The sequence below is a fragment of the Phoenix dactylifera genome, chromosome 8, assembly GCF_009389715.1.
Source record: "Phoenix dactylifera cultivar Barhee BC4 chromosome 8, palm_55x_up_171113_PBpolish2nd_filt_p, whole genome shotgun sequence".
Lineage (NCBI taxonomy): Eukaryota > Viridiplantae > Streptophyta > Magnoliopsida > Arecales > Arecaceae > Phoenix > Phoenix dactylifera.
In genome coordinates this window covers 7,505,229-7,529,534 of record NC_052399.1, presented here as the reverse complement: position 1 = coordinate 7,529,534, position 24,306 = coordinate 7,505,229, and the positions used below count along the sequence as shown (strand labels likewise).

Genomic DNA, 24,306 nt, shown 5'->3' with positions numbered 1-24,306 from the left:
GGTGAGACGTTGACAGTCGTAGCAGGGTATGGTCCCTAGTTGATATGTCGTGGCGTGGCTGGTAAGTAAAGCATGGTGCGGTGAGGCTGCTGCAGGGCATGGCCGTAGTATGTGGACGATGAGGTCGGCCTTCTGAGCTCGGCCTTCTGGTCTCGACCTTCTGTGCTCAACCTTCTGAGCTTGGCAGCCTGCATGAGCTCAGCCTTGCTATTGGATTTGGGTGCTTTAATTATATTTGTGGAGTGGTCCATTTTTCTCCCAATAAGGCCTATGGCAAGTTCATCTCTATCTGAAGGTATTTATTTTACATTATTCTTCCTAGTTATCAGGTACAATTATTTTTTCTTAACTGCGATCCAAGATCCTTCGCCAAAAAAAAAAAGAGAAAAAGATCCAAGACTACGTCATGGGACGTAGTTCGGTTTGCAGGTCCCACTATCCCCTATGCATAATATGATCTGAACCTATAAAGTTCCATTGCCAAAAGACAAGGTAATCTTAAGCAGTCGGTATACAAATGCTTCATAAGAACACTACCAGCAAAACTACTCCGCTGTCGAAACACAGAAACTAGCCAACAGATACCACCAAGAGGCGAACGCTGCCTGTGGTTCCTCACAACGCCTCTTCCATGTGCTTAGTAACCCTCCTCGCAACTTGACGACCCCAACTCCATTCATTCAGGTTTACCATTTTTCGCGTTGAACAGCTCCTCCTCCGTGACTTCCTTCGACTGCTGGAGCTTCTGCTTCTCCCCGTACTCCTCCATTTCCCTCCTGTATCGCTCCTTGTCTTCCACTCCGCGATCCTGATACACCTGGAAAAAGAGAACACAAGTGGAAGCTAGAAACATCTCAACAGTAAAAATGCCTGTCAAAAACCATCCAAGCATGTAAAGCTGGTATTCCATAATAACATTTTTTTTTAAGTAGCAACTTAAATGTCAGCTAACTAGTTGGTACATCAAGTTCATCATCTATAGAAGCAAAAGAGGTTAGTATATACAGTCACCTTTTTTTCTTCTGCATTGAGGCTCCTCCAGGACTCTCCTATCATTTTACTAAATTCTTTATCTTTCTCAGGATAGAGAGCTTTAAGCTTGGAATATTGTTCAGCGAAGTAGAAATTGTACGCACTCCTGCTCGGCCTCGGGTGCGCAGGGTCAGAGCTTCTGCACCTTCTCTTCTTCCTACGTTTCACTTCGGTCGGGGTACCGTTCGCTGCGGCGACGTTCACAGGAGGCAGAACAGATGCAGAGGATGAAGCCTCTCCAGGCTGCTCGACATGAAAGAGCACTCCGTTCAGTGTCTCACCGCCAAACTTCACCGTCACAAAATAACCGTACTTGAATTTCCTATCGATTGATCCAGTCACGGTAAAATGATGCGACTCTGAAGCAATCAAAAGTGGAGTAAGTTCTCAGCATTCGATCAATAGAAAATCTATAGTAGGATTAGATATGTCATGAAGTAACCAAAGCAGTAAAGAGTAAAATGATGCGACTCTGAAGCAATCAACAGTGGAGTAAGTTCTCAATATTTGATCAGTAGAAAATCTATAGTAGGATTAGATATGTCATGAAGTAACCAAAGCTGTAAAAATGTAGAATTATCTTAAAGAGTCAAATGATGCGACTCGGAAGCAATCAACAGCGGAGTAAGTTCTCAATATTTGATCCGTAGAAAATCTATTGTAGGATTAGATATGTCATGAAGTAAACAAATGAAGAGCAAACTGATGCGACTCTGAAGCAATCAACAGTGGAGTAAGTTCTCAATATTGGATCAGTAGAAAATCTATATATAGTAGGATAAGATATGTCATGAAGTAACCAAAGCAGTAAAAATGTAGAATTATCTCAAAGAGTAAAATGATGCGACTCTGAAGCAATCAACAACGGAGTATTGATCAGTTGAAAATCTATAGTAGGATTAGATGTCATGAAGTAACCACAGCAGTAAAGAGTAAAATGATGCGACTCTGAAGCAATCAACAGTGGAGTAAGTTCTCAATGTTTGATCAGTAGAAAATCTATAGGAGGATTAGATATGTCATGAAGTAACCAATTCAGTAAAAATGTAGAATTATCTTAAAGAGTAAAATGATGCGACTCTGAAGCAATCAACAGTGGAGTAAGTTCTCAATATTTGATCAGTAGAAAATCCAAAGTAGGATGGATATGTCATGAAGTAACCAAAGCAGTAAAGAGTAAAATGATGCGACTCTGAAGCAATCAACGGTGGCGTAAGTTCTCAATATTTGATCAGTAGAAAATCGATAGGAGGATTAGATATGTCATGAAGTAACCAAAGCAGTAAAAATGTAGAATTATCTTAAAGAGTAAAATGATGCAACTCTGAAGCCATCAACAGCAGATCGAGTAAGTTCTCAATATTTGATCAGTAGAAAATCTAAAGTAGGATTAGATATGTCATTAAGTAACCAAAGCAGTAAAAATGTAGAATTATCTTAAAGAATTCATGAAAGTAAAAACAGCTTGAGACATAGAACTCCCGATATGTCACAATGATATATGGACCATAAGTCAAGTAGTTAAACTAATTCATTTTCTACCCTCTTGATGCTTTGTTAAAAAAGAAATCTAGATACTAGATGTTTACGCAATTTTTCAACCATGGTCTGAGCTTTTGATTTATAACTAGAAAGTTTTGGTCACTATATACTATCAGCTCCTTGGGTTGCGATGGTTTTTCTTCGCGCATAAGTGGATAGGTTTTGAATATAATAGAGGTGTTAACTTGCTGCATATCTCATGCTGGACGTGCTCGTTGTCCGAGAAGAAGAAAAAACGACTACGAGCACGTCCACCATCTCATATATACGTGTAAGTCTGTGCCTGCTACATGGACCTTTCTGCACTTGAAAACAAAGTGTTGGACATACTCGGCCGCACTCGGCCGCTGTGCGGGCCATACCCGCGGAGTTCCTGAGCAGCACAGGGAGGGTCACTGTCAGCATGTCCTGCCGCCTGCCAACGGCGATGGCCTGGTTAGTAGGTGGGTTATACCTGAGGGGTCCCTGAACCCATGGCGAGGCCAGGTCGGAGTCCGGGGTTGGGCGAGGCCTTGATCGGAGTCGACTCGTGGCGCTGCCTTTGGTGGGGTTTAAGGAAATAGAGTTGCGCCTTCACTAACACCGGTCGGTTTTGGTGTAATGGTAGCGCTTGATCCTGACAACTGGTATCAGAGCCAGAGGTCTCGAGTTCGAAACCCAGGCATCGCGTTGGGGGGGGAATGTTGGACATACTCGGCCGCTGTGCGGGCCATACCCGTGGGGTCCCTGAGCAGCACAGGGAGGGTCACTGTCAGCATGTCCTGCCGCCTGCCAACGGCGATGGCCTGGTTAGTAGGTGGGTTATACCTGAGGGGTCCCTGAACCCATGGCGAGGCCAGGTCGGAGTCCGGGGTTGGGCGAGGCCTTGGTCGGAGTCGACTCGTAGCGCTGCCTTTGGTGGGGTTTAAGGAAATAGAGTTGCGCCTTCACTAACACCGGTTGGTTTTGGTGTAATGGTAGCGCTTGATCCTGACAACACAAAGAGAAACCAGCCAAAAGTCTTTTGATCACGATATTATATACGAAGTTACTGTAACCTATAAAAATAGTGCTGAATTCCTAACATTTTGAGAAAAAACTATTTGACTAAACAAATCTCTGTTGGTCTATACCCCGAACTTTTGTCCCATGTATTCCATCTACACTAGAAACAAACAGAAACAACCCTAAAAGTCCTTTCATAAGTTTTGAGAAAATCCTAGTCCAATAATAAATCTCTGTTGGTCAACACACCGAATTTCATGCATTCAATTATTTATTTACGCTGCATAAACATGTCAATCATATATGCAAAAATTATTTAAAAAAATGATTTCTCGTCAAGTTTTCTCCACTTCAAACGTGTGTGATCTGAACGTGTTTGTGACGCAAGAAGTGTGACATAAAATTTTGTGAGGGCCGCTCAGGCTTAGCTGAGGCTGAGGATCATAATTGGTCGGAGGCGCAGCGTTGTTATAAGCGGGTCTGGGTGGAGCTTGCACTGGGTTTTGCGGTTGCGATTGGGTAAGAGGGTTTTGGGCTTGTGGTCATGGTAGATCTGGGGTTCGTAGTGTGTCTTTAAAGACCTGATCCCAAGGATAAAGAGAAGAAAGAGAAAAAGCCTGCTATGGTATTTTCTATTCTTAAGGTGCCAATCAGTTTTTAGCCCCGAACTATATTAATGCATGCAAAGCTATTTTTGTTTTATCCATATTAACAAAGGTTAATATAAGCATAGTTGCAAGAATGGCACAATTAGGATATGTTATGTAACAACCCAAGTTCTCACCCAAAATGGCTAGCCAGAAGGTATTATTTAGATTTTTTGATCCTGTATAAGTATCCAAGATTTATCCAACGAATAGTCAATATGGGACTAAACACACGCCCGCACGGGTCCTCACATACTCCTCTGTTTAAGCTCTGACGTCCTCGTCAGGCTAAGAGTTTAAATCCATTCAAATTTAATCATAAGCACTACGATCGGCCCCAATATATCTATGTTGCAGTATTCCCTATTCCACATAGATTATGGATCAGGTCCGCTCTGATACCATAATTGTCATGCCCCAGATCCGGAGCATGACGTGGCCGTGCTACTGAGAACAACTCATGATAACATGAAGCCAATATTACATTTAGCTTTCAATTCCATGTCAAATATAATAGAATAAATACGAATCCAATTTCATTATCCATTAAATGCAACCACTACTAGTTCAGAGCTTCTAAATCCAAACATAAATACCAAACCTGTAATCTTCAATATTCAAAAAATCGTTGACTACAAATGCATAGCCAATTTAAAATACTAAAATTTTTCTATAAAATCGCCAAGCTTGCTAGCGCGAACTCCAAGCAACCGTTGTCCCTACTGATCCCATTCACTTGGAGAGAGAAAAATAAAAATTAGAGGTACATGAGGGACACAGCTTAGTAAGTAAATCTTTCACTACCTTACCGGATCAAGCATAAGGTTTTGTATGTCAATACATCATCTTAAAAAAATAATAGACATTACAAAATAAAGTATTTCATAATACAGTATGTTAAAATAGATCATAAAGCCAATCACGCATGCATAAATTATACATATTTCATAAACATGGTTTCTGATGTATAGAATAAATAAATTCATAAATCATTTACCATTAACCATATTATTAGTCAAATTACTATTCTTAGACTAAATGCTAAGGTTACTATTATACTCGTGACAGGGACGTAATCAACAAACACCAACTACTATTACTCATTGGTAGGGTCGTATGCCAACTACTGTTATCCGCTGGCAGGGTCGTATGCCAACTACTATTACGTGCTGGCAAGATCGTATGCCAACTACTATTACCCACTGGCAGGGTCATATGGAACTAAATGTCGATCTACCTCACTTTCTGAGGCTATACATAGCTATCTGAGAGCCTTTTTACCATAGTTTTTAAAATAATATTTATTAAGTCATATTTTTTTAATCATACATGAATAAAACACTAAATGGCTTTATACAGTTCATAGCCGATAAATAAGCAGTTAATAGTAGAATAATCATAAAATTATTTTTTTAATAACAAAAATATAATTTTTATAAATATGGAGCTCATAGTTCACAAATGGTGCTTAACGGTAAAATAATCATGGATCAAGTATTTCGCAATAAATCATGAGTGTTATAATATCGTATGCTTGATCCTTAATTTTTTTAAAAAAATATAATGTCATCAACATTTAATACTATTTTCATATTTTCATAATACCAAAAATAAGTAAAAATTTGAAAATTAGTAACGAGTATAAGGCATACCTCTTTTGTCTTAGACTGTCAGACTTCACTAGACGACTCTGCTAGACCTATTTAAAATATTAACAATGAAATTAATTCTAATTGATGACTTTAATAAAATAATATGAGAAGACTTGACCAAGCATACATTAGTTTCGTGTGGGTCAAATCTAGATATTTTGCTAAACGAATCAAATTTAACCAGTCCAAGATCAATCAACATGGTTCATCAATAGGAGTTTGAGGGATATTCAATAGGATTGGGCTGATCGGTCTAATAGACAGCCCGGGCACCAAGGCGGATCAGGGCTCTTTATAGGAGTCAACTTAGATTCGTAGATCAGGTCGACATGAACCCATACTGGATTTCATAAACCTTCTAGAGAGAAAGTAGAGATAGAAACAAAGAGAAGAGAGAGGACACAAGAGAGAGAAAGAGAGGGATGGTTCTCTCTCTTCTCTTCTTCTCTTCTTTTCTTCTCTTCTCTTCTCATTTCTTTCTTTCTTCTTTTTTGGTAAATAGAGGGAAGGCAGAGGGCAGATTGGTGGTTGGCCATGGTGCCGGCAAGGCGGCGGGCAGCCAGTTGCGGGGGCCGGCCGACTGAATTCAACCCAAAGTAGGATCGAACAAAAAAATTTTAGCTCGGTTGTCCTTGGATCCCTGCCCGCTCGTCGACGGTTGGGGGTCAAGGCAGATGCGGGGAAGGGGCTAGTGCTTTCAGTGATGAACGCCGGTGGCGGCAGTGATTGAAAAAGGAAAAGAAGGATCGATAAAAATAGAGAAAATATAAGGGGTCTGATTTTCAATCGATTCCTCAGCTGGTGGTCGTGATGTCGGGTTATGGAAAGAAGAGAAAGAAAAGGGGAGGAAGGATAGGGCTTTACCTCAGCTCCAGCGGCGTCCGACAACCTCTATTTTCGGCGAGCACAACAACGAGCAGCCATAAACTCAACGAAAAAAAAGGAGAGAAAAAAAGGAAGATTTGCTCGGAATAGAGAGCTTTGGAGGGAGAGAGCTCTCCTTTTATAGAGGAGCCCTAGGGTCCCGACAACCCTAGGACTCCGACTCCTAGTGAAAGTCACTGAAGGAGAAGAAGACTCCCTTTGGGAGTCTTCTGCGCTTCGCCCCTCCGTGGGCCAGGCCTCAGGTCGGGCTGATTGAGTGGATCTGGCCCAGACTGAGCCTTCACATGATATTTTCTAATTAAACATCTATGATGCAGGAACAAAAGGTTTCCATTTAAACAAGGAGCGAACAAACAATAGTATGATTTTTCATTGATACGTCTAGCAAACTATGCATGATGTACCAAATATCAATTATATCTATATCAATATTCTCCAAGACCAACAAAAAAATGGGTAATATCTTAGAAAATGATCCAATATTGTTAGGGAGAAAGTAAAAATTTTTTCGATTTACTCAACTTGAATCTCTAAACATAAAATTTTCAGAATAAAAAATTGGTGAAAATAGGGTTCCTTATTTTTTTCATTAATCAATCATAAAATTAAGTTATATAACCTCTATTTACATAATTGAGGTCCGTCCTTGTGCAACATTGGTTGGACTTCTCTTCTACTAAAAAAGGTTATGGCTTTCTTGAAGTAGACATGATTAGTAAAAATAATTCTGAAAAAAGGGTATATCTCAACTTATACATCAACTTTATCTTCAATTATTTTATCTATTTTTTTTTCAGATTGAGGCATATGTCTAATCAAATTTTTCTGAAAAGAAAAATTTTATTTTGGTTGGCCCATTTCGAGATTCAAATGATGAAATTTGGCCCTTATTATTCAATATACTATGCCTTTATAGAATGGCACTACATCATAGAGTTCAAAAAATTATTCAATTTCAAAAAAAGAGTATCTCAATCGGATGCCGTACGAGCAAGTTAGGACCTTTAGAAATTTTCCATATGGTTTAGCTTCTTGATATGGCAGATTTCACTTTTGGACCTTGTCCAATCTACCCTACAATAGCTAGAGTAAGTTCACATCGAGTTTGATGATTCTCTTGGATTATTTTCGATCATTCCATGATTGCTACATTTGCATCCCAGATGTATATATATAATCATGATTTCTATATCAAGAATGGCGTCTTAACTACAAAAGTGAAGGGCCACTCATTTCTCAAAAGGAGAAAAAGGCCTAAAATATACAAAATGATATAGAAAAGGAGACAACATAAGACTTATAAGTTCTCCATATATTTGGCATTGGTGTTTTTGAGAAATGCTATCACCATCCTTAATTCTTTTTAATCTCCACCACGGTACTGGTACCCATGTATTGTAAATCACAACTATGTTGAAAATTGTGGTTTGCACGATTAGTTTAGCGTATAGGAGGACTGACTTTTTAGTTAATTTCTTTGTGCAACTAGCACTATGATGCTAACTTGATGCATATCCTAGGATGAAGGGTGTTGGATTTTCTTAACAAGGTTTCATTTTCCTTGAACAGCACGACGAATTGATGAAGATACTAGTACAAACATTTTGTGAGAAAAGGAAAGGGACCCCACTTTAGGGCTATCTGTTTAGGTTCCTCACACAGTACATATACACTTACATTAGTTACCCCTTCTGAGGATCTGGCGATGGCTTCCTTCGAAGGCCTTGATGGTTCGAACGAAACCACATTCAGTCACCCAATCACCATCAGAGCGATTTATTCAGATGATGTGCAGCTTAAAATCATGGGGCCCAAATTGCACCTCCTTGAACTATTTGTAATTCTTGTAGGCTCTCTCTCTCTCTCTCTCTCTCTCTCTCTCTCTCTCTCTCTCTCTCTCTCTCTCTCTCTCTCTCTCTGTGGTGAGACAGCTACGTGAATTGAGCCATAGTATAAATACAACTTCATGCCTTCATCGTGCAGTTGACAGAATCACTATTCGAGAAGATCGGCGAGACACGGTCCCATCTCTTTCGTGGTAGATGCTCGACCTTTAACATCCCTCCTCGTTTGGGACTCTCCGATTCTTATCGTCTCCTTTCCATCCTTTTTCGCCCCCAAAAATCGCTCCTTTAAAGCTACCCACTCCCCCCAGCTTCTTTGTTAGTCAAGACTCCTCTCTTCTAGCAACTCTACAAAGCTAGGGTTTTTTTTCCTCTTGCTCTTCTAGTTTCTTCTCTTCTTAGAATAAGAGATGGCGACGAGCTCAAGAGGGCTGGCAGCACCACCGTTTAGCCTTACGATCATGTGGAGCTCCACATCTCCTCTCCCACGACTGCTCCATGGACTGGGATACAAAAGGGAACGGATGGGAGGAGGGGCTCGATGCTGCCACACTGACGCCGCCGAGTTTCGGAAGCTCGGCAATAGGAGGACTGCTACTGCCGAGAAGGCCAAGGTGTGGTTGCTTGAGCTGAGGAAGAGCACTCGTCGGAGAGTCTGCGTGAAAAAGCATTGCCCGCTGTCTCGCTTCATAAACCCGTTTGTTAGTCGAACTCCAATGAGAGTTTAGGATGTCCAACGCTAGACCTGGCATACTTGCATCGCCATGCATACAACCATGCAAGCTTGGTCCTTAACAAATAAATAATTACTTTCATCCAAGCCAAAGTGTGTGGATTATGCATCTACGCCTCAATTGCATCCATGTTTGATCCACGTTCCTGCAGGTTCTTCTTCCCAGGAAGACCTCAAAAGAGATGCAATTTTCCTTGGCTCGTGGTGGTTGACTTGCATGTGAGAGGCCATGCATTGCACTTGGTCCTATGCATGCTTGTGGCGTGCCATAGTTAAGTCATGCTCAAGTGAGGTTTCATCTCCAAATCTGCACCAGGGGGCCAAGCATCTTGCTTCCTATCATTTGGCTGGAGTCATTTGCAGATTTTTTCACTTGGATTTGTGCTAAACCATAGGCAGTTATTTATGCCTGTGGTCCAAAGCTTTCATGCAAGCAAATATGAACCACACTATCACTTAGAGACCTATTTTTTTCATAAACTTAGTAGCTGCAGTGCCCATTGCCTGTTAAACAAAACCATATATAGCTGTCTAGATAAGAGAGGGACAACTGCAATCTCCTTGTTCAAGGAGGTGAGTCAATTTCCATGTGTCCTGAATGCCTGAGTTGAATTGATTGGGGCCCCGTTTGGTGAGCATTTGCTGGGCCAGAAAGCACTTTCTAACCATCCAAAAATATTTTTGGATGGAATAGGGGTGTTTGGTAAAAAAATCGAAAAACTATTTTAGTTTTGCGAAAAAGCTAAAACAACTTCTTGGAAGAAGCTTCAAAATGGAGCTTCTTCGGAAAAGCACTTTTAGTATGTGTCGAAAATCTATTTTGATTTATATTTCTTTTTTCTTTTTGGATCAAAATATTCATGATAAAATATTATAATTATAGGAAATATCCTTTTATATTACAAAAATCTTTAGGAGTCTCAACAAAGGAAACAAGAAACCCTAATCGGCCTTGGCTTTTCTGTGATCAAGGTATTTTCTTTTCTCTATTTATTTATCCATCATTTGATTTTTATTATATAATTCAATTTATGTTTTATTATATGCTATAGCATACAATATTATATTACTATATTATAATAATATTATACTATATTATAGTAATATTATACTATATTATATATTAATATATTAATATATATTATATCTTATTATTCTCTGTTGTATACTACTATGCAATATCCGTTATGGTCATTTTGTCATACCAAAAGTACTTTCTCAGTTTGTTTACGAAACACATATTAAAATTCCACAAAATTTTAAAAATGTAGTTACTAAACAACAAATAGTTTTTTATAAAATCTCTATTTAAAAAAACTCTACTTTCAAAAGCTCTACTAGCAACAGTCCTGCCAAACGAGGCTGAGTTGGGCTGTTAGAACTTATAGGAACAAAATTTTAACTTTAGTGCAACCTTTATAAAATAATTCGAATTGACCATTGATTGATGATTTCTATTATTGAATGTTTTGAACTCTATGGAACTACAAGTGTTGGTGCTCTAATTATTCTGGAAACACTATTTTGAGAACTCTTTGAAATAACGGATCATTATTTCATGTCCTTTCGAATTGGTCATGTACAGATGTGCCTTAAAAGATCCAATAGATATCATTATCGATCATATGCAACCCTAAATACTTTGTATTGAGACATCCAAGGCGTACGTCTTGCTTGAGTTCAAAAGGAAAATTTTCTGTCTATAACCTTCGGTGGCCTCCTGTACTTGCTCTTTTGGCGAGCCAATCAGCAGGGCCATTACCTAGATGAAATATGTGTGAGACCTTTGGTATGGTACCTTCATTTGTATGGTCCTCACTCAATGGAGTACTTATTAATTCTTGCTCTATTCTCTGTCCTCTGTGGTAGTCAAGGATATGTGCAGTATAATGGAGTTTGGGCCATTCACCAAATTCTATTATAGGACAAGAGTCATCAAAAGCAGGAACAGAGCAACACTAGCGAGAATTTTTCTATCAGAAATTTGATCTTGGAATACTGGTCCCATGCTCACATGATCCATGTGGAGCAACCTCCAAAAGAAAGCTAAGACTCGCATAAACATCAGGAATTAGACAGTAGAATCTCTTCAAACTGCAACCGACTATGATTGCAGAAATAAAGATCATCATACCTGAAGTCAACCCTATACTGGTTGTTTTAGGATACCATAAGGTTGTTACAATGGTTACTATTAGCCACTATGATGAAAAATATCAAAAGACAGCAACAGAAAAATAACAATTTTACTTGAACATGCCACACTTCTCACAAAATCATGAACGGACATTGATTTTACTCAGATAATCTATGTAAATGCTTGATTATAGACAGTTAAGTTTAGACAAAAAAGAGAAGGGAATCTTTTAACTAAATCATTCTTCTACTATATACTTTGATGTGACGAGCTCTCAATGAGTGTTTTATCGACAGTAAGTTTAGACAAAAAAAGAGAAGGGAATCTGTATTTTAAAATCCTCATATGGTCTGAGCAACAGACAGAATTAATAAACGGAAACTACCAAACCAGCAGGTGTTAATGTCAACTCCAAACCAGCATGGGCCAGATTCACCTTTGCCTCGCGTTTCTGCATGCTCTCTTTTCCTTCTCCTAGGCTTCTTCATGGTCAGGTCGGAAGCATCCGGAGGTCGTTCAAGCTTGATCTTGGGGGTCCTGGTCATGCACGAAGCTACACCCAGCATCCACATTATTCTTAATATTGAGGACGTAATATTTAAATGCATGGCGCTCTTATAAGAAACTTAAGGGAAGGTGCCATATCGTACGAATAATATTACCACCCACATACCGGCAGGAGGGATAGGAGGCCCCTGGGCTCCAAAGAAGTACACCTGCTCGTAGTGGTGCAGCAGGCTCAAGTAACGCTTCCTTAGCACGAAGGATGCACTAGTGGTAGTGGAAGGAAAACTGAATGCCGTCACGACTTCCTTCAACCTCTTCTCCAAGATCACCTATATTAATCAAAGATTAATAAATACAATAATATAAAGGTAATGAAACATTAAGATACCATGGCAAAATAGACAACAGAAGAGATCAAAGAGAAAGAGACCTTTTCGAGGCCACCCCTTTGAGTCACCTCCCTATACAGCAGATGCAGATCGATCTCCTTTCCTCCTAACACGGGAATCCTTCTCCATCACAGAAAAAAGCGAGCATCCAAGTCCATATGCATATATAAAAAATAAATCTATAAACGCAACGGAGGGAGAAGAGGTGAAGATAAAAAAAGAACAAGCAAAGAGAACCAAAACCATGCCGAGTCCTACGTACGAGAGGATGGTGCCCATGGAGTCGTGGAAACGGCGCATGGAGTCCATGAAAAGGGCCCTGTCCTTGACGACGTCCTCGTGGGAGTAGAGTGGACGAGGGTAGACGTTTTCCCTCGCCACCTGATCTACCGCCATGGCCCTTCTCCCCTCCATCTCTCCCATCCCGTTCTCCTCTCCCATCGCACTAAGCGGCCTCGATGAGATGAGCAGAAACGAAATGGCAAAGCCAGATGCGGAACTGATTAATAAAAGCGAGATGCTTTTCCAATCTCCACAACAAACCAAAACGTTAACCCATGGAAAGTGAGGAGGAGCGGGCTAATTAAACATGGGGCCCCCGCCCCCACCCTCACTGACAATCGTTGATAGCCACGTAGATTTGTAACGGCTTGTTTTATTTATTTCTTTTACTAACTTTGGAATACTGCATTTGTAATTTAGTATGTAATTAATAACCAAATTTACAGCATATTTTCTGACTCTCTGGTAATTATATCACGGCTAACCCAGCTCTCAGATGGCTTGATATATATCTATCTATATCAGACATCCATATCTATTCCTATTTTTTATCTCTCATTGTTTTAATAACTATATATATATATATATATATATATATATATATATATATATATATATATATATATATATATATATATATATATATATATATATATATATATATATATATATCTGGATCGAAACATAATCTTATGATGGCAGTGGTGTCGTCCTCAGAAGCTCAGCAAGACTTAACCAAATTGCTGCAATTAATATTTGTTGCCATATTTTTCAATTTTTATCTCTTTAACCAGCTATGACTTTCCTATTATTTATTGGGTTATGAGAGATCTTTTTCTCTCTCTTCAACTTTCTCAAATGTTAGGGCATGACGAAGTTACCCATGGTTTCAAATTTGTAGCCAGGTTAAGAAGGAAACCAAGCCCACCTCAAAACCTATGTACTGCTTTTACAGTGGGCAAAGCCTGGTGTGGCGGCCAAACCCAGACTACGTTTCCGTTACCTTGGCCGGCAGTAACAGCACCGTGGAATTCATTGGTTCCTTGGCATTTTGTAAAACCAACTATAGATGAGTCTCAAATTAGTTCGGAGAAGTGTTCGGTTCTGAAGTGGTTGGTGGGGTTCTGTGTCTGTTTTGCTGAACGGTAACAGCACTGCGAGACAGGCAGGCCTTGTCCTCGAATAACCTAACACTAGACGTGTCATGTCTTAGGATGGGTACCAGATGCACAGAAGGAAAGATGGTTCGTGGGGCCTGACTTCCTTGGCATCTACTGTAATTGGTTCTTTCCTATACCATGCATGCCGTGTGCGTGTCCCTCGAGCACCATGCGACCATGTGGCCTGGGATTGCTGCTTGGAGAGAGATAGAGATTCTTATGTTATCTAATTAATTATTATGATTCTATTTTATAACATGAATCCCATGCGGTGCACGATTTGCATCGCAGATTGCTATGCAGCGCTCGGTGCTGTTCAACATTCGATGGCTACCATCATAAGATGTATCGTTATCAAACAAGATAGCCTTACGTGTCATACATGATGCGTTGCTTTTGATAGTTGTCCAACTTTTGATGGTAGCTATCAAGTGCTACATAGCACTCTAGGGCGAAAACCACACACCATAGAAAAATACGTCTTTATGCATTGTGAGTTGGAAGCCATTGGAACGAAGCTGCTGTCTGAAATTCTTAAATTGAAGGCTATTCTAACCCATACTTTGCTTATGACGGTCTTGCAAATGGGTCAAGACTCAACTTGGTCATAATATAATTAGGGTCGGTAGATCTTCATCTATTTATTTAAATTTGTGAGTTAGATAGAAAAGAGTAGCCCAGTTGCAGGATCTAGGTAGAGTTAGATGGACGCAGTCTTATTTCTATGAGGACCTATGTGGGAGTGTATTTAGTCCCACATCGGTTATTCGTTGGAAAAATATTGGGTACTTATATAAGATCAAGAATCCAAATAATACTTTTCGGCTAGCCATTTTGGGTGAGGTCCTAGGTTGTGACAAATGGTATCAGAGCTGACCCGGCCGATAACCTATGTGGAATAGTTAGGGAACACAGCAGCACATATCCATTGGGGCCAACCACGGGCTGATCGTGGTGTTTGTGATTAGATTTAAATGGATTTGAACCCTTAGCCTGACAAGAACATCAAAGCTTAAACTGGGAGAGTATACGAGGATTCATGCTACCAGGATGAATAGAGAAACGAGACCGATGAGCTTCCTCTATAATTTTTCTTTTCAAGTGAGGATCTCTTGGAACACATAATCTTGTTTCCTTCTTTCATTTCCGACAAATCTTCTCGCTAGCGAGCTCCGATTTTGAAAGGATAGCACGAGGAGATCGCGGAATCTGCGGTCTCCCCCCTTTATTTCTTCCCCTCTTCGTTTGCCAAGTTCATCGAGCCCTTCTTTCTCCTCCATCTTCCTCCCTTCTTCTCTCCCTCCCTTCCTTTCTCCCTTCCCTTCTTCGTTCCACCGTGCTGCCGGTTCTCGGCTGTAGCAGCCGTTGGGCTAGAGGCCCCTTCCTCCCCTCTCCTATTTCTCGGTGGGGCGGCCTCTTGCCCTTCCCCCTCCAGTTTTGCGATGAAGGTGAGGGGAGAGTGATAGAGAAGAAAACAAAAGAAGAAAAAAAAAGAAGAGAAAAAGAGAAGAAAAAAAGAAGAAAAAGAGAAAAGTAGAAAAAAATAGATAAATAAATATATAAGTAAAAAAAATTGAGAGAGAGGTTCCATCCTTGGTGCAACCATTGTCTTTCTACTTGATTTGTAGATCCTAATCCAATTTACCCAGACGGGACCTGAAGCCTATTGAAGCTCATTTCGAGTTGCTTAGAGGTTTTTAATTTATATTTAGATTTAAAATAGCGAATAGTAAGTATTTATTTTTTTAAATGATTTTGATAGGTGCAACGGATTTGTCTAACTGAACCTAATGATCTTTGGGCAAATAGTGGTAAGTGACCCTAGCACAAACCTTATTGATTTCAAATTACTGATCAATTTTAGGTATGAAGTTATGCATCATTTTTGACATGATGGATGCTGCATTTTCTTTAAAAATTGTGATTAAGTATATGATTGTAAATGTTCCATATTTTTGGCCAAATAGCATGCTTCTAAATACTTTATCGTAAATGATTTACGTATGAATTATGATTATAAAAAATTGCATGAATGTGATATATGTGGCATGATTATGCATTTTAAACATTTGCGATTCCATTTAGCATTTGCAACCTCTATATAAAGGTATGATTTATAAAAAATATGAAATATTTTAAGAGCTCTCAAATAGCTATGACAGCCTCAAGAAATAGAGGCTAATCGACACCCTAGAGCTAGCATGCAACAAAAATAGCTCTCTGCAAATAGGTTAAAGTTGGTAACGAATATGAACTATGATATCTTGTCAATTACGAAGATGGCCCTGTCACGGGTTATAGTGACCGTAGTGCGAAAAATTTATGAGCACTGTTTTAAATAAAAGTATGGATAAATGACAAATATTTGACAATCATGAATATTTTCAATTATACTTCCAGTTTTATGATTTGCCTGATTTGTGCATACATTATTGGTTTGCTACGACACAGTTTGTTATTATGTTTATGAAATATTTTATTTTACAGTATAATTTTACTTTCTAAATAATGCATTGAATCATGCGAAAATTTTTATGCTTGATCTAGTAAGGTGCTGCATGGTTACTTATTGAGCCTCAAAGCTTATTTGTCTCTTTTTTTTTTATAGATAATTAAGTTTGCTAGGAGTGGGGAAGAATAAATTGAGTGAAGGCTGAAAGAATAGAGCTTAAAGCATAGTTGCAAACTATCAATAAGAGTTGTTATGTCTATAAAGTTTGAGTTATGTGGTTGAAAATACTCAAAGGTTTTGGGTTTAGATGTTCTGTACTGCTTCTCTTTGTTTCGTAAATGAAATTGGACTAATTTTATTATACTATATTATGGGCTTCGTGTTATTATGGGCAATACTCTATGGTAGCATGGCCATGTCATGCTCTGGATATGGAGTGTGACAATTTCCGCGTACAAAAAGATTGTTTTGGTATTTTGAACATTTGTGGGTCTCATTTTGGGCTGCCCTGTTTGGAAAGAAAGAGCCCATGATCAGTGGTCATTCTAGATCCCCTCCTATAAAAATTAGATAAGTTGGGGGTAGCATGGGCCTTGTTTGCGAAAGGGCTGTGTTCGTTGTTCAGGCGCAAGGCCACGGGGGCTTGAAGAGGATTTGAGAGGGATTGGAGCAACATGTCGAGAGATCCCTTCTTTCTTCCTAGGAGGGCCTCTTCTTGCTAGGAGATCTTGGTGGAGGAAGCCCTAGCTAGTAGACCCATAATTTAGAAGGAGAAGAAGAAGGAGAAGAAGCAGAGCGGCAAGTAGAAGATGGCACCAGAATTGTAAAGCCCATTCAAAAGCCCAAGGTCATGGTTGTTGGCTCTATCCACTCTGTCACCTTCTATATTATCAGCTGAAAAATCCCTTAAATTAAATAGTGAAAGATCAATACTGTTTCTTTTAGTGTAAATTAGTTCTCCAATTTGCTTACAAAATTGAAATCTCTCAACAATGCAGTGGAATTCAAGGGGTGTATTCTCAGTTGGAAGCTTTTATCAATTTCTCAACGTGTTCATCAATGTTCAGATTCATGCAGCAGCAGGGAAAGTAGGATGCTGCCGGCGGTTTCTTACACAGTTTAAAGAACTAACCGATATGGAACTAAACACGCGCTCACACGGATCAGCCTATGGTCAGTCTCAATGGATCCGTGCTGTAGTGTCCTCTAGTCCGCATATATTATGGGCCGGGTTCGCTCTTATACCATTTGTTACAACTCAGGATCTCATCCAAAATAGCTAGCCGGATGATATTATTTAAGTTTTTTGATCACGTATAAGTACCCAATATCTATCCATCAAATAACCGGTGTAGAACTAAACACACGCCTGCACGGGTCCTCATAATATCAGACCAATCTTTTCGTTCTGTTATTTTTTTTATTTATTTTTTTTGTAACAAGCACTTCTTATTGGTGGTACAGATTGATGCAACAAACTCTAAATCAAGTTTAAGCTTGTTGCAATACTAACAAGATGATCCTTACTCTCTAAATGGTTCTTTGTTTTCAAGTGTAGCATTCGTTCATGGAGTAACTCATCATCTCATTCGCGCACCAAGAGGAAACCCACTGCGAGTTGGTTTTCCCCTCATCGGGAAGTTTTTGCAGCAAGTTCAGGGGGAAACCGATCGCATGCATAGTTTCCAAATGATCATTGCCAGCAATGCTTGTATCCGCGACGACGACCTTCATGCTAATTTCTTCTTCTCCATCAAATGGTAAATCTGCCCCGACTCCATCACAATTTTTGGGGCGTCCAAGATCTACGTTCGATAAGGCCTTCTCTACATCAGAGATGTTATGAATCATGGAAGCAGCACTGAGTAAGCTCTTGGTTTGTGCTGATAGTTCAACAGAGGAGAACATGAAACTGGCAGGTATCTCTTCCCTAGAGATAGGAGGTAAAGAATGTTTGTAGCTGTTGCTGCTGGACTCATAGGAGCCAGCATCAGGAGGGTAAGTTATGTTTCTCTGCTGCTGCTGCTGCTGCTGTAACTGTGAGCCATTGTTACCACCAGACTGGTTCATGCAAGTAGTGCTCTCGAAAGCAAATTGGTCGGCATCATTGATCTTGGGTAAAGGTGGCAGGGACGGAGGCAGTGCCTTTCGTGCCAGGGAGCTGGTTTTCTTAAAGATCCTACAGATTGCCCATTGGTCCTGTTTTTTGGCACCAAGAGAGGTAGGTCAGTATCAAGTGAATAAAACGGAGATGCTGAAAAGTTTGTATCGATTGCTTACATTGGCAGGATTGTTCTTACTGAAAGGCCTATTGGTAGGGGATGAACCGAATAAAGATGGCAGCCTGAACTCATGCATCATCCAGTCAGTTTTGATCCCTTTGGCAGCTCGGCCCCTGTAGAAGACGAGCGATTTCTTTAGGCCTATGCACTTGGTTCCGTCGGGGGAGTAGATTGGCCTATCTGTTCCTGTGGCTTTCCAAAATCCAGCACCTGTGACTCTGTTAGGCCTTGGGCTGTTCCTATATTTCCGGTCCCTCGGGCAGTAGAAGTACCATTCCTTCTCTCCAGTCATCGCCAGCTCTTCTCAGTGGACATAGCAAGAACATGGAGAGAAAAATTAGAAGCAGACATTATATTTCGCCGTATCGAAAAAGGTTGAGCTTTTTCTCCTTTAAATGCTCATTAGGAGGTCTAAATACCAAATAAGTAGTTGAAACGTTGGAAGTTTTGTGATCAGTAAGGTTCTTTTAAAGCTGTCCTAGTGTAGGAGACAGTAGTGTCAGCGACCTAGAGCACCAAACTTTTAACTTGCTTTGTTGAGGTTCTATTGCATCTTCTCACTTGAACAACTGGAAACAATTCTTAAGGAACCAGTAATATGAGAAGCTTTGTAGGTTATGTTAGTGGTTGGAAGCTAACTTACAGTGAAAGAACTTGATGACAGAAAGTTTAAATTAGTTTGATTCATAGGAAAACTTCAGTAGTTTTAAAAAACCAAGCGGCTTGGGCAAACTATGGCGTATAGTCACATATAAACTCTTCAAGAAAGACAATAATGGCGCAGCACAAAAGAGTGGCTTACTTGGAAGATCCCATGGATCATATTTGTAGATATCCAGTTGCCTGATAAGCTGAATGGCAAGTGGTTTTTGCTCAACCTTCCTCGTCAGATAAAACCCAACTAGCTCCTCATCCGTCGGATGAAATCGAAAGCCTGGCAACATCACTTCTTCTAGCTGATCCATAATGCTTCCACTCTTTTTGGATCAAACCGAGAAGAGCCTAGGACAGAAAGAAAGGTGCAGCTGCACAGCTTACCAGCGACCTTCGTGTTCTTCAAAGAGCTCAAGCTTGATTTAATTCAACTTGACATTGGGGGAGTCCCTATAAATCCAGTCAAGATCTAACCACGAAAATCACGAAAAGTCACAGTGGTACAACTTGAGCTGAAAATAAACTAGCACATGAACTATAAGCAATTGAGTCAAGTCAAGGGAGTAAAACAATACAACATGAACTTTGGAAATCTCAAACCCATATGAACCTTGCTTCAACTATACGAAATGGATAGTAACACCCTATCAAGAAGTTTTTTTCAGACCTAAACTAACCTTGACTTAGGCGAACTCCAATGATCTCTATGAGAGTGGAAAGGAATGGAGCTGAATTGCACACCTGGAGCATAACTTTATGCAATGCAAGACTTATCATTGGAAACCTCAATAATAACTGAAAAGCACAAGCTCTCCAGCAAATCAATTTTATGAACTCTTTGTAATGTTACCAAGAAAAATAATAACAAAAACAGAACCAAGAACAAAAAAAATCTCCCACAAAGCCAAAATATTCGGCCAGTCTTTCGGGTTCTTTGGGAGGAACACTCAGGGTCGAGGAAGAAGCTTCAGGAATTGGGGCTTTAAAAGAACACCGAGAATCCCAAGGAAACCACTTGGCTTGTCCTATTCCAAGGAAAAGGACCTGAAACAAACTACAAAATCAGCAGCACACTAGTATTTTAAAATCCTTCTGTTCACACTCATATCCTAATTTATTTCATGGAGTTGGAAACTTATTCTCTATGCAGATCAAGACAATGCTCTCTTCGAAACAAATTCAATTATAGTCGTCCATGAATTTATAAACACCTCCCAAATATATAAAACACCCAATCCCAAATTCTATGCAAGTTCCTCTGAAATCCTTACATGGATATCTGCATATACCCCTTAAAGTTCATATCAGTTTTTTACCTTCTGATGGTCTTCTAGTCTTCCATCCCTCTACATTTATACCCCTTTTCTGTCAGTGTATGCTTTGGCATCTGATGGAGATTCCTCAACTCCAATAAAGAAAATGGATAACGAAGCTATCAAGATTGTCAGGCTGTATAATTTTTTATGGATGTCAGCAACATACTAATTTAAAATAACCCCCCAACCTGGAATGATGCTATAGCTTTGACACCCACTAGGTTGAGGTGTGAAAGTAATGAAACATAGAATGAAGAGAATTTTAGATTTACTCCTTAGCTGATAGCTTGCGTGTATCTAGAACTGGGGAGCTGCTAGATTTAAGACTTTGGCAGCAACTTGCCGTCTTTTCGAAAAATACAAATGTCAATTGTTGGGTGAGCTTCATGGCTGAGGTAAAGGTGAAAGTGATGTTCATTTGTTCACTTCCCTTGGCATTTTTCCAGTTCTAGTCTGCAACTTTGTGCTGCAGGAATTCCACACTTCTTTCCTGAACCAAAAATCTTGGACGTAAGGGTAGCTAAGATGCTGCAGAGTCTTTGCCTTGAAGACTATGTAATAATGTCTCAAAGCATGATTTACAGTATGAATAGCTAATTAGAAGGTTTCATGAAACTGACTTCAAATAATTTGGATAGTGCATGCATGTTCTTTCTGGTTGGCATGATAGCTTGCACCTGTTGGCATGAAACTTGAAACCCAAATGTTGGATTGGACTTCAAAAGGACATGAATGTGATATATATATATATATATATATATATATATATATATATATATATATATATATATATCGCGAGTGGAGAAATTATTAGAAGGATCAGATCCACCATGGATCATCCTAGGTCGTGTTGCTATTACCTACAAAAAGAAAAAAGGAGCGAAAAATGAAACTAATCTATCTAATAATTTCTCCTCTCTCTTTCTCTCTTGCGTGCAGGCGTGTAGCACACTTGCTTGCCCGCTGCATAGAAAGAAATCTATAATAATTTTCATCAAGAACGAGTTTATGGGTTTAGGACTAGATTTCATGACGGTGCAAGTCCCTCTTGATAGATTCTGATTTAGATTATGTCGATCAATACTCTATCTGGCATTATCACAAGTTTGCAGCACCGTTAACCCATTTTGTAAGTTAATTGTATGCCTGCTTCACTAAAAAAAAAAATGCATGCTTCTGCTCCCATAATAAATCTCTTAGTCTGCGTCTTGAAAGGTATATCGAATGTGAAGGGGAGTTAATCTCTTCACACACAAGTTTCTCTGCTCTAGAGTTGTGAACTCGGGCCTCCCTCAACACTCTCATGTCTCCAATGAAGGCATTTCAACGGCGCATGCAATTCTTTATTGATTTCTATATACGTGGCCCAGTGATTACTTCATCATTAGCTGCATGTAATTTGTCTCTGTTTAATCTTTCTATGAAACAATTATTTATATCTCAGACGGGTAGCGGGCACTGGAATGGGACAGATGCCAAGACTTAGCTGTTTACATGAGCCTCACACGACATGTAACATTACAACAAGACATAACATTACTCTTTTGAAACAAAGAAGGATGCCCATCCAAATTATAATCATTCAAGTCTAAATACTTAAAGATGCATTATAAAATCGCGACAACAGCTAGTTGCCAAGCAGAGAGGCATGGCCATTGAGATAAGCCACAATCTAGCAAATGCAGCATTATTAAAAAAAAAAAAGAAAAAAACAAAATCCACATTTTAAAAAATTTTCTTAAAAAATTACTTCGAAAATTTTATTACCAAGATTTTATTTATTTATTTATTTATTTATTCATACGGTAGAAGAGGGAACAACATTTATTTTCCAAGTTAAAAGAGGTGTTTTGAACTTGATTAGGGGCTTAAAGCACTACACTTTCTTGGAGACGTTCCCCCATTGCCACATCCTCACCTCCATTATTCTACCACACGGTCCAATTTAGGACCAATATTAAGGACCATGTGGCATGCCAAGCTTTAATTTCTTCTTACAAAATTAGTCCAAACCATGCAACGATTAGACCCCCACATAAACCCGTATGCCTTCATTAATTAGTTCCACACCATCACGTTCTCTAAGATGCCTATTCTTCGTTCTTAAGAGACCCAAGAGAGCAGGACTGTAACACATCGAAGTAGTTCTGCTCAAGATTCTTAAATCGTGTATGGACTGTAATTGCGAGAACCGCGAGGGCGTATGTTTAGTCACACATCGATTATTCATCGAAAAAATTTTGGATACTTTATAGGATTTATGAATCTAAATAATCCTTTCTAACTAGGTATTTTGGATGAGATTTGGAATTGTTACAAATAGTATTAGAGCAAACTCGGCTCATAACCTATGTAGACTAAAAGACACTGTAATATAGGTTTATGGAGGTTGGCCACGGACTGATCATGGTGCTTGTAATTAGATTAATAGATTTGAACCCTTAGCCTGACCAGGACGTCAAAGCTTGAACGGAGGAAGTATGTGAGGTTATTCATCGAGAAGATCTTAGATATTTATAGAGGATCTTGTTATAGTAATATACTCGGTTTTGGCTCTTCCGGCAATTCGTTGAAATAAAAAACTCAAGTAGTAGAAAGTTTTTCCTGAAAGATTGAATGTTTGTATTCATATGAATTCATTATGGGTATGAATCCGTAGACTATAATTGATTAGAATCTTTCCTTGGTCTTCATTGCACCTAGTAATCCAAATGAATCTTCTTTTTAACTGGAGAAATAAAAATAGAAGTTTTAGCACAACGGACGGGGCATTTGGGCCATATTTTACTAGAAATCAGGAGCTGTAATAAAATATTTTGTGTATGGAGTTGATGGATGGAAAAGTCTCCATGCTGCCAATTTTTCTTTTTTATTTATTTCCACTGTTGAGGAGTTGTTCTCATGATCATCTAATTTTATAATCCTTGATAGACCCACCCTTGAGTATTATATTCATCAGTTGCAATTTTATTCCCTTTGTTTAATGATCTCATGACTTATATCAAATGCTTTCAATCTACTCAAACTTCCCTTGGATCTAGTCGCCATTCACACTGAAAACTACCTCCTTAATAGTATTGCTTTTAATGTTCAGCAGTTTATCTGACCAATGTAAGTATCCTCTTAACGAACACCAAGATGAGATCATGAGTAGAGCATCACCATGGTTTAATATAGACAGGCATGGATATGGACAAAATGGACCATGGCCCAGTCACACATGTGAATGGGAGAAGGATAGTTACCCATTCCAAATGGTGGTCTTGTTGCCCAAATATTAAAACCCAGGTTCCACTAAAAAAAAAAAAAGATTAAAAGAAAAACTGCGGGTCGTTCTATTTGATGGTGCTCCAATCGTTGTTCTCAGAAGAATAAAAACATAGCGTTTACAAACAAAATATTAATAACTAAAACCTCGAGGTTTCAGGAATGCAATCTTTGAGAGAGTTCGAGCCTTTATCTTTACTCTTGGCTGTAAGCATTTTATCCTATAGTTTGAGAGTGAATTTGTAGATTTACAAGGCCAACTTTAATAGAAGAAAGGGATACAAAGCCCCTGCAATAGAGCAGCTCCATTGTTTATTAGATACAAGGGGGTTGCTGAATTTTTGGGAGGTCCTGATGTTGCTTTTACCATCATATCTTTTGAGAAAAGTTCAAGATAGTGCAATCATGTATTTTCTTACAAGGAAAGAAAAGAAAACCAAAATTGTTAGTCTTGACTCAAGATGACTTTTGCTTGGTTTATGTTTTGTTGACAAATAGGCAGGAAGGAAGCTAGGGAAAGATTGATAGTAGGGATGGGAAC

At 39.2% G+C, this 24,306-nt stretch overlaps 2 protein-coding genes across 3 annotated transcripts; both read right to left on the bottom strand.

The window, feature by feature from the left end:
- Positions 1-286: 286 nt before the first annotated feature.
- On the bottom strand, positions 287-12,859 carry LOC103718821 (high mobility group B protein 9-like). Its single transcript, XM_039128840.1, has 6 exons — positions 12,615-12,859; positions 12,394-12,472; positions 12,130-12,292; positions 11,893-12,009; positions 1,012-1,391; positions 287-817 (listed from the first exon to the last, which is right to left on the bottom strand). The coding sequence occupies exons 1-6, from the start codon at positions 12,791-12,793 to the stop codon at positions 677-679; spliced, it is 1,059 nt and encodes a 352-aa protein (XP_038984768.1). The 5' UTR covers positions 12,794-12,859; the 3' UTR covers positions 287-676.
- Positions 12,860-17,635: 4,776 nt separating this feature from the next.
- Positions 17,636-20,117, bottom strand: LOC103718802 (putative NAC domain-containing protein 94). Of its 2 annotated transcripts, XM_039128839.1 has the most exons (4): positions 19,860-20,117; positions 19,331-19,694; positions 18,527-18,828; positions 17,636-18,445 (listed from the first exon to the last, which is right to left on the bottom strand). In XM_039128839.1, exons 2-4 carry the CDS (start codon positions 19,491-19,493, stop codon positions 17,795-17,797), a joined length of 1,116 nt encoding a protein of 371 aa, XP_038984767.1. In that variant the 5' UTR covers positions 19,494-19,694; positions 19,860-20,117; the 3' UTR covers positions 17,636-17,794. The 2 variants fall into 2 exon arrangements, with proteins under 2 accessions (XP_038984767.1, XP_008806001.2); XM_008807779.3 differs by lacking the exon at positions 19,860-20,117 and having other exon boundaries at positions 19,331-19,841.
- Positions 20,118-24,306: the final 4,189 nt, after the last annotated feature.

Excerpts from the sequence above, each read along its gene's own strand:
- LOC103718802 (XM_039128839.1), bottom strand. The coding sequence starts at position 19,493 with ATGGATCAGCTAGAAGAAGTGATGTTGCCAGGCTTTCGATTTCATCCG. Across the intron at positions 18,829-19,330 it reads TGATCCATGGGATCTTCCAA|AGCTGGCGATGACTGGAGAG; the intron begins GTAAGCCACTCT and ends TCCACTGAGAAG. Across the intron at positions 18,446-18,526 it reads GTAAGAACAATCCTGCCAAT|GACCAATGGGCAATCTGTAG; the intron begins GTAAGCAATCGA and ends GCCAAAAAACAG.
- LOC103718821 (XM_039128840.1), bottom strand. The coding sequence starts at position 12,793 with ATGGGAGAGGAGAACGGGATGGGAGAGATGGAGGGGAGAAGGGCCATG. Across the intron at positions 12,293-12,393 it reads AAAGGGGTGGCCTCGAAAAG|GTGATCTTGGAGAAGAGGTT; the intron begins GTCTCTTTCTCT and ends TGATTAATATAG. Across the intron at positions 1,392-11,892 it reads TGCAGAAACGCGAGGCAAAG|AGTCGCATCATTTTACCGTG; the intron begins GTGAATCTGGCC and ends TGATTGCTTCAG.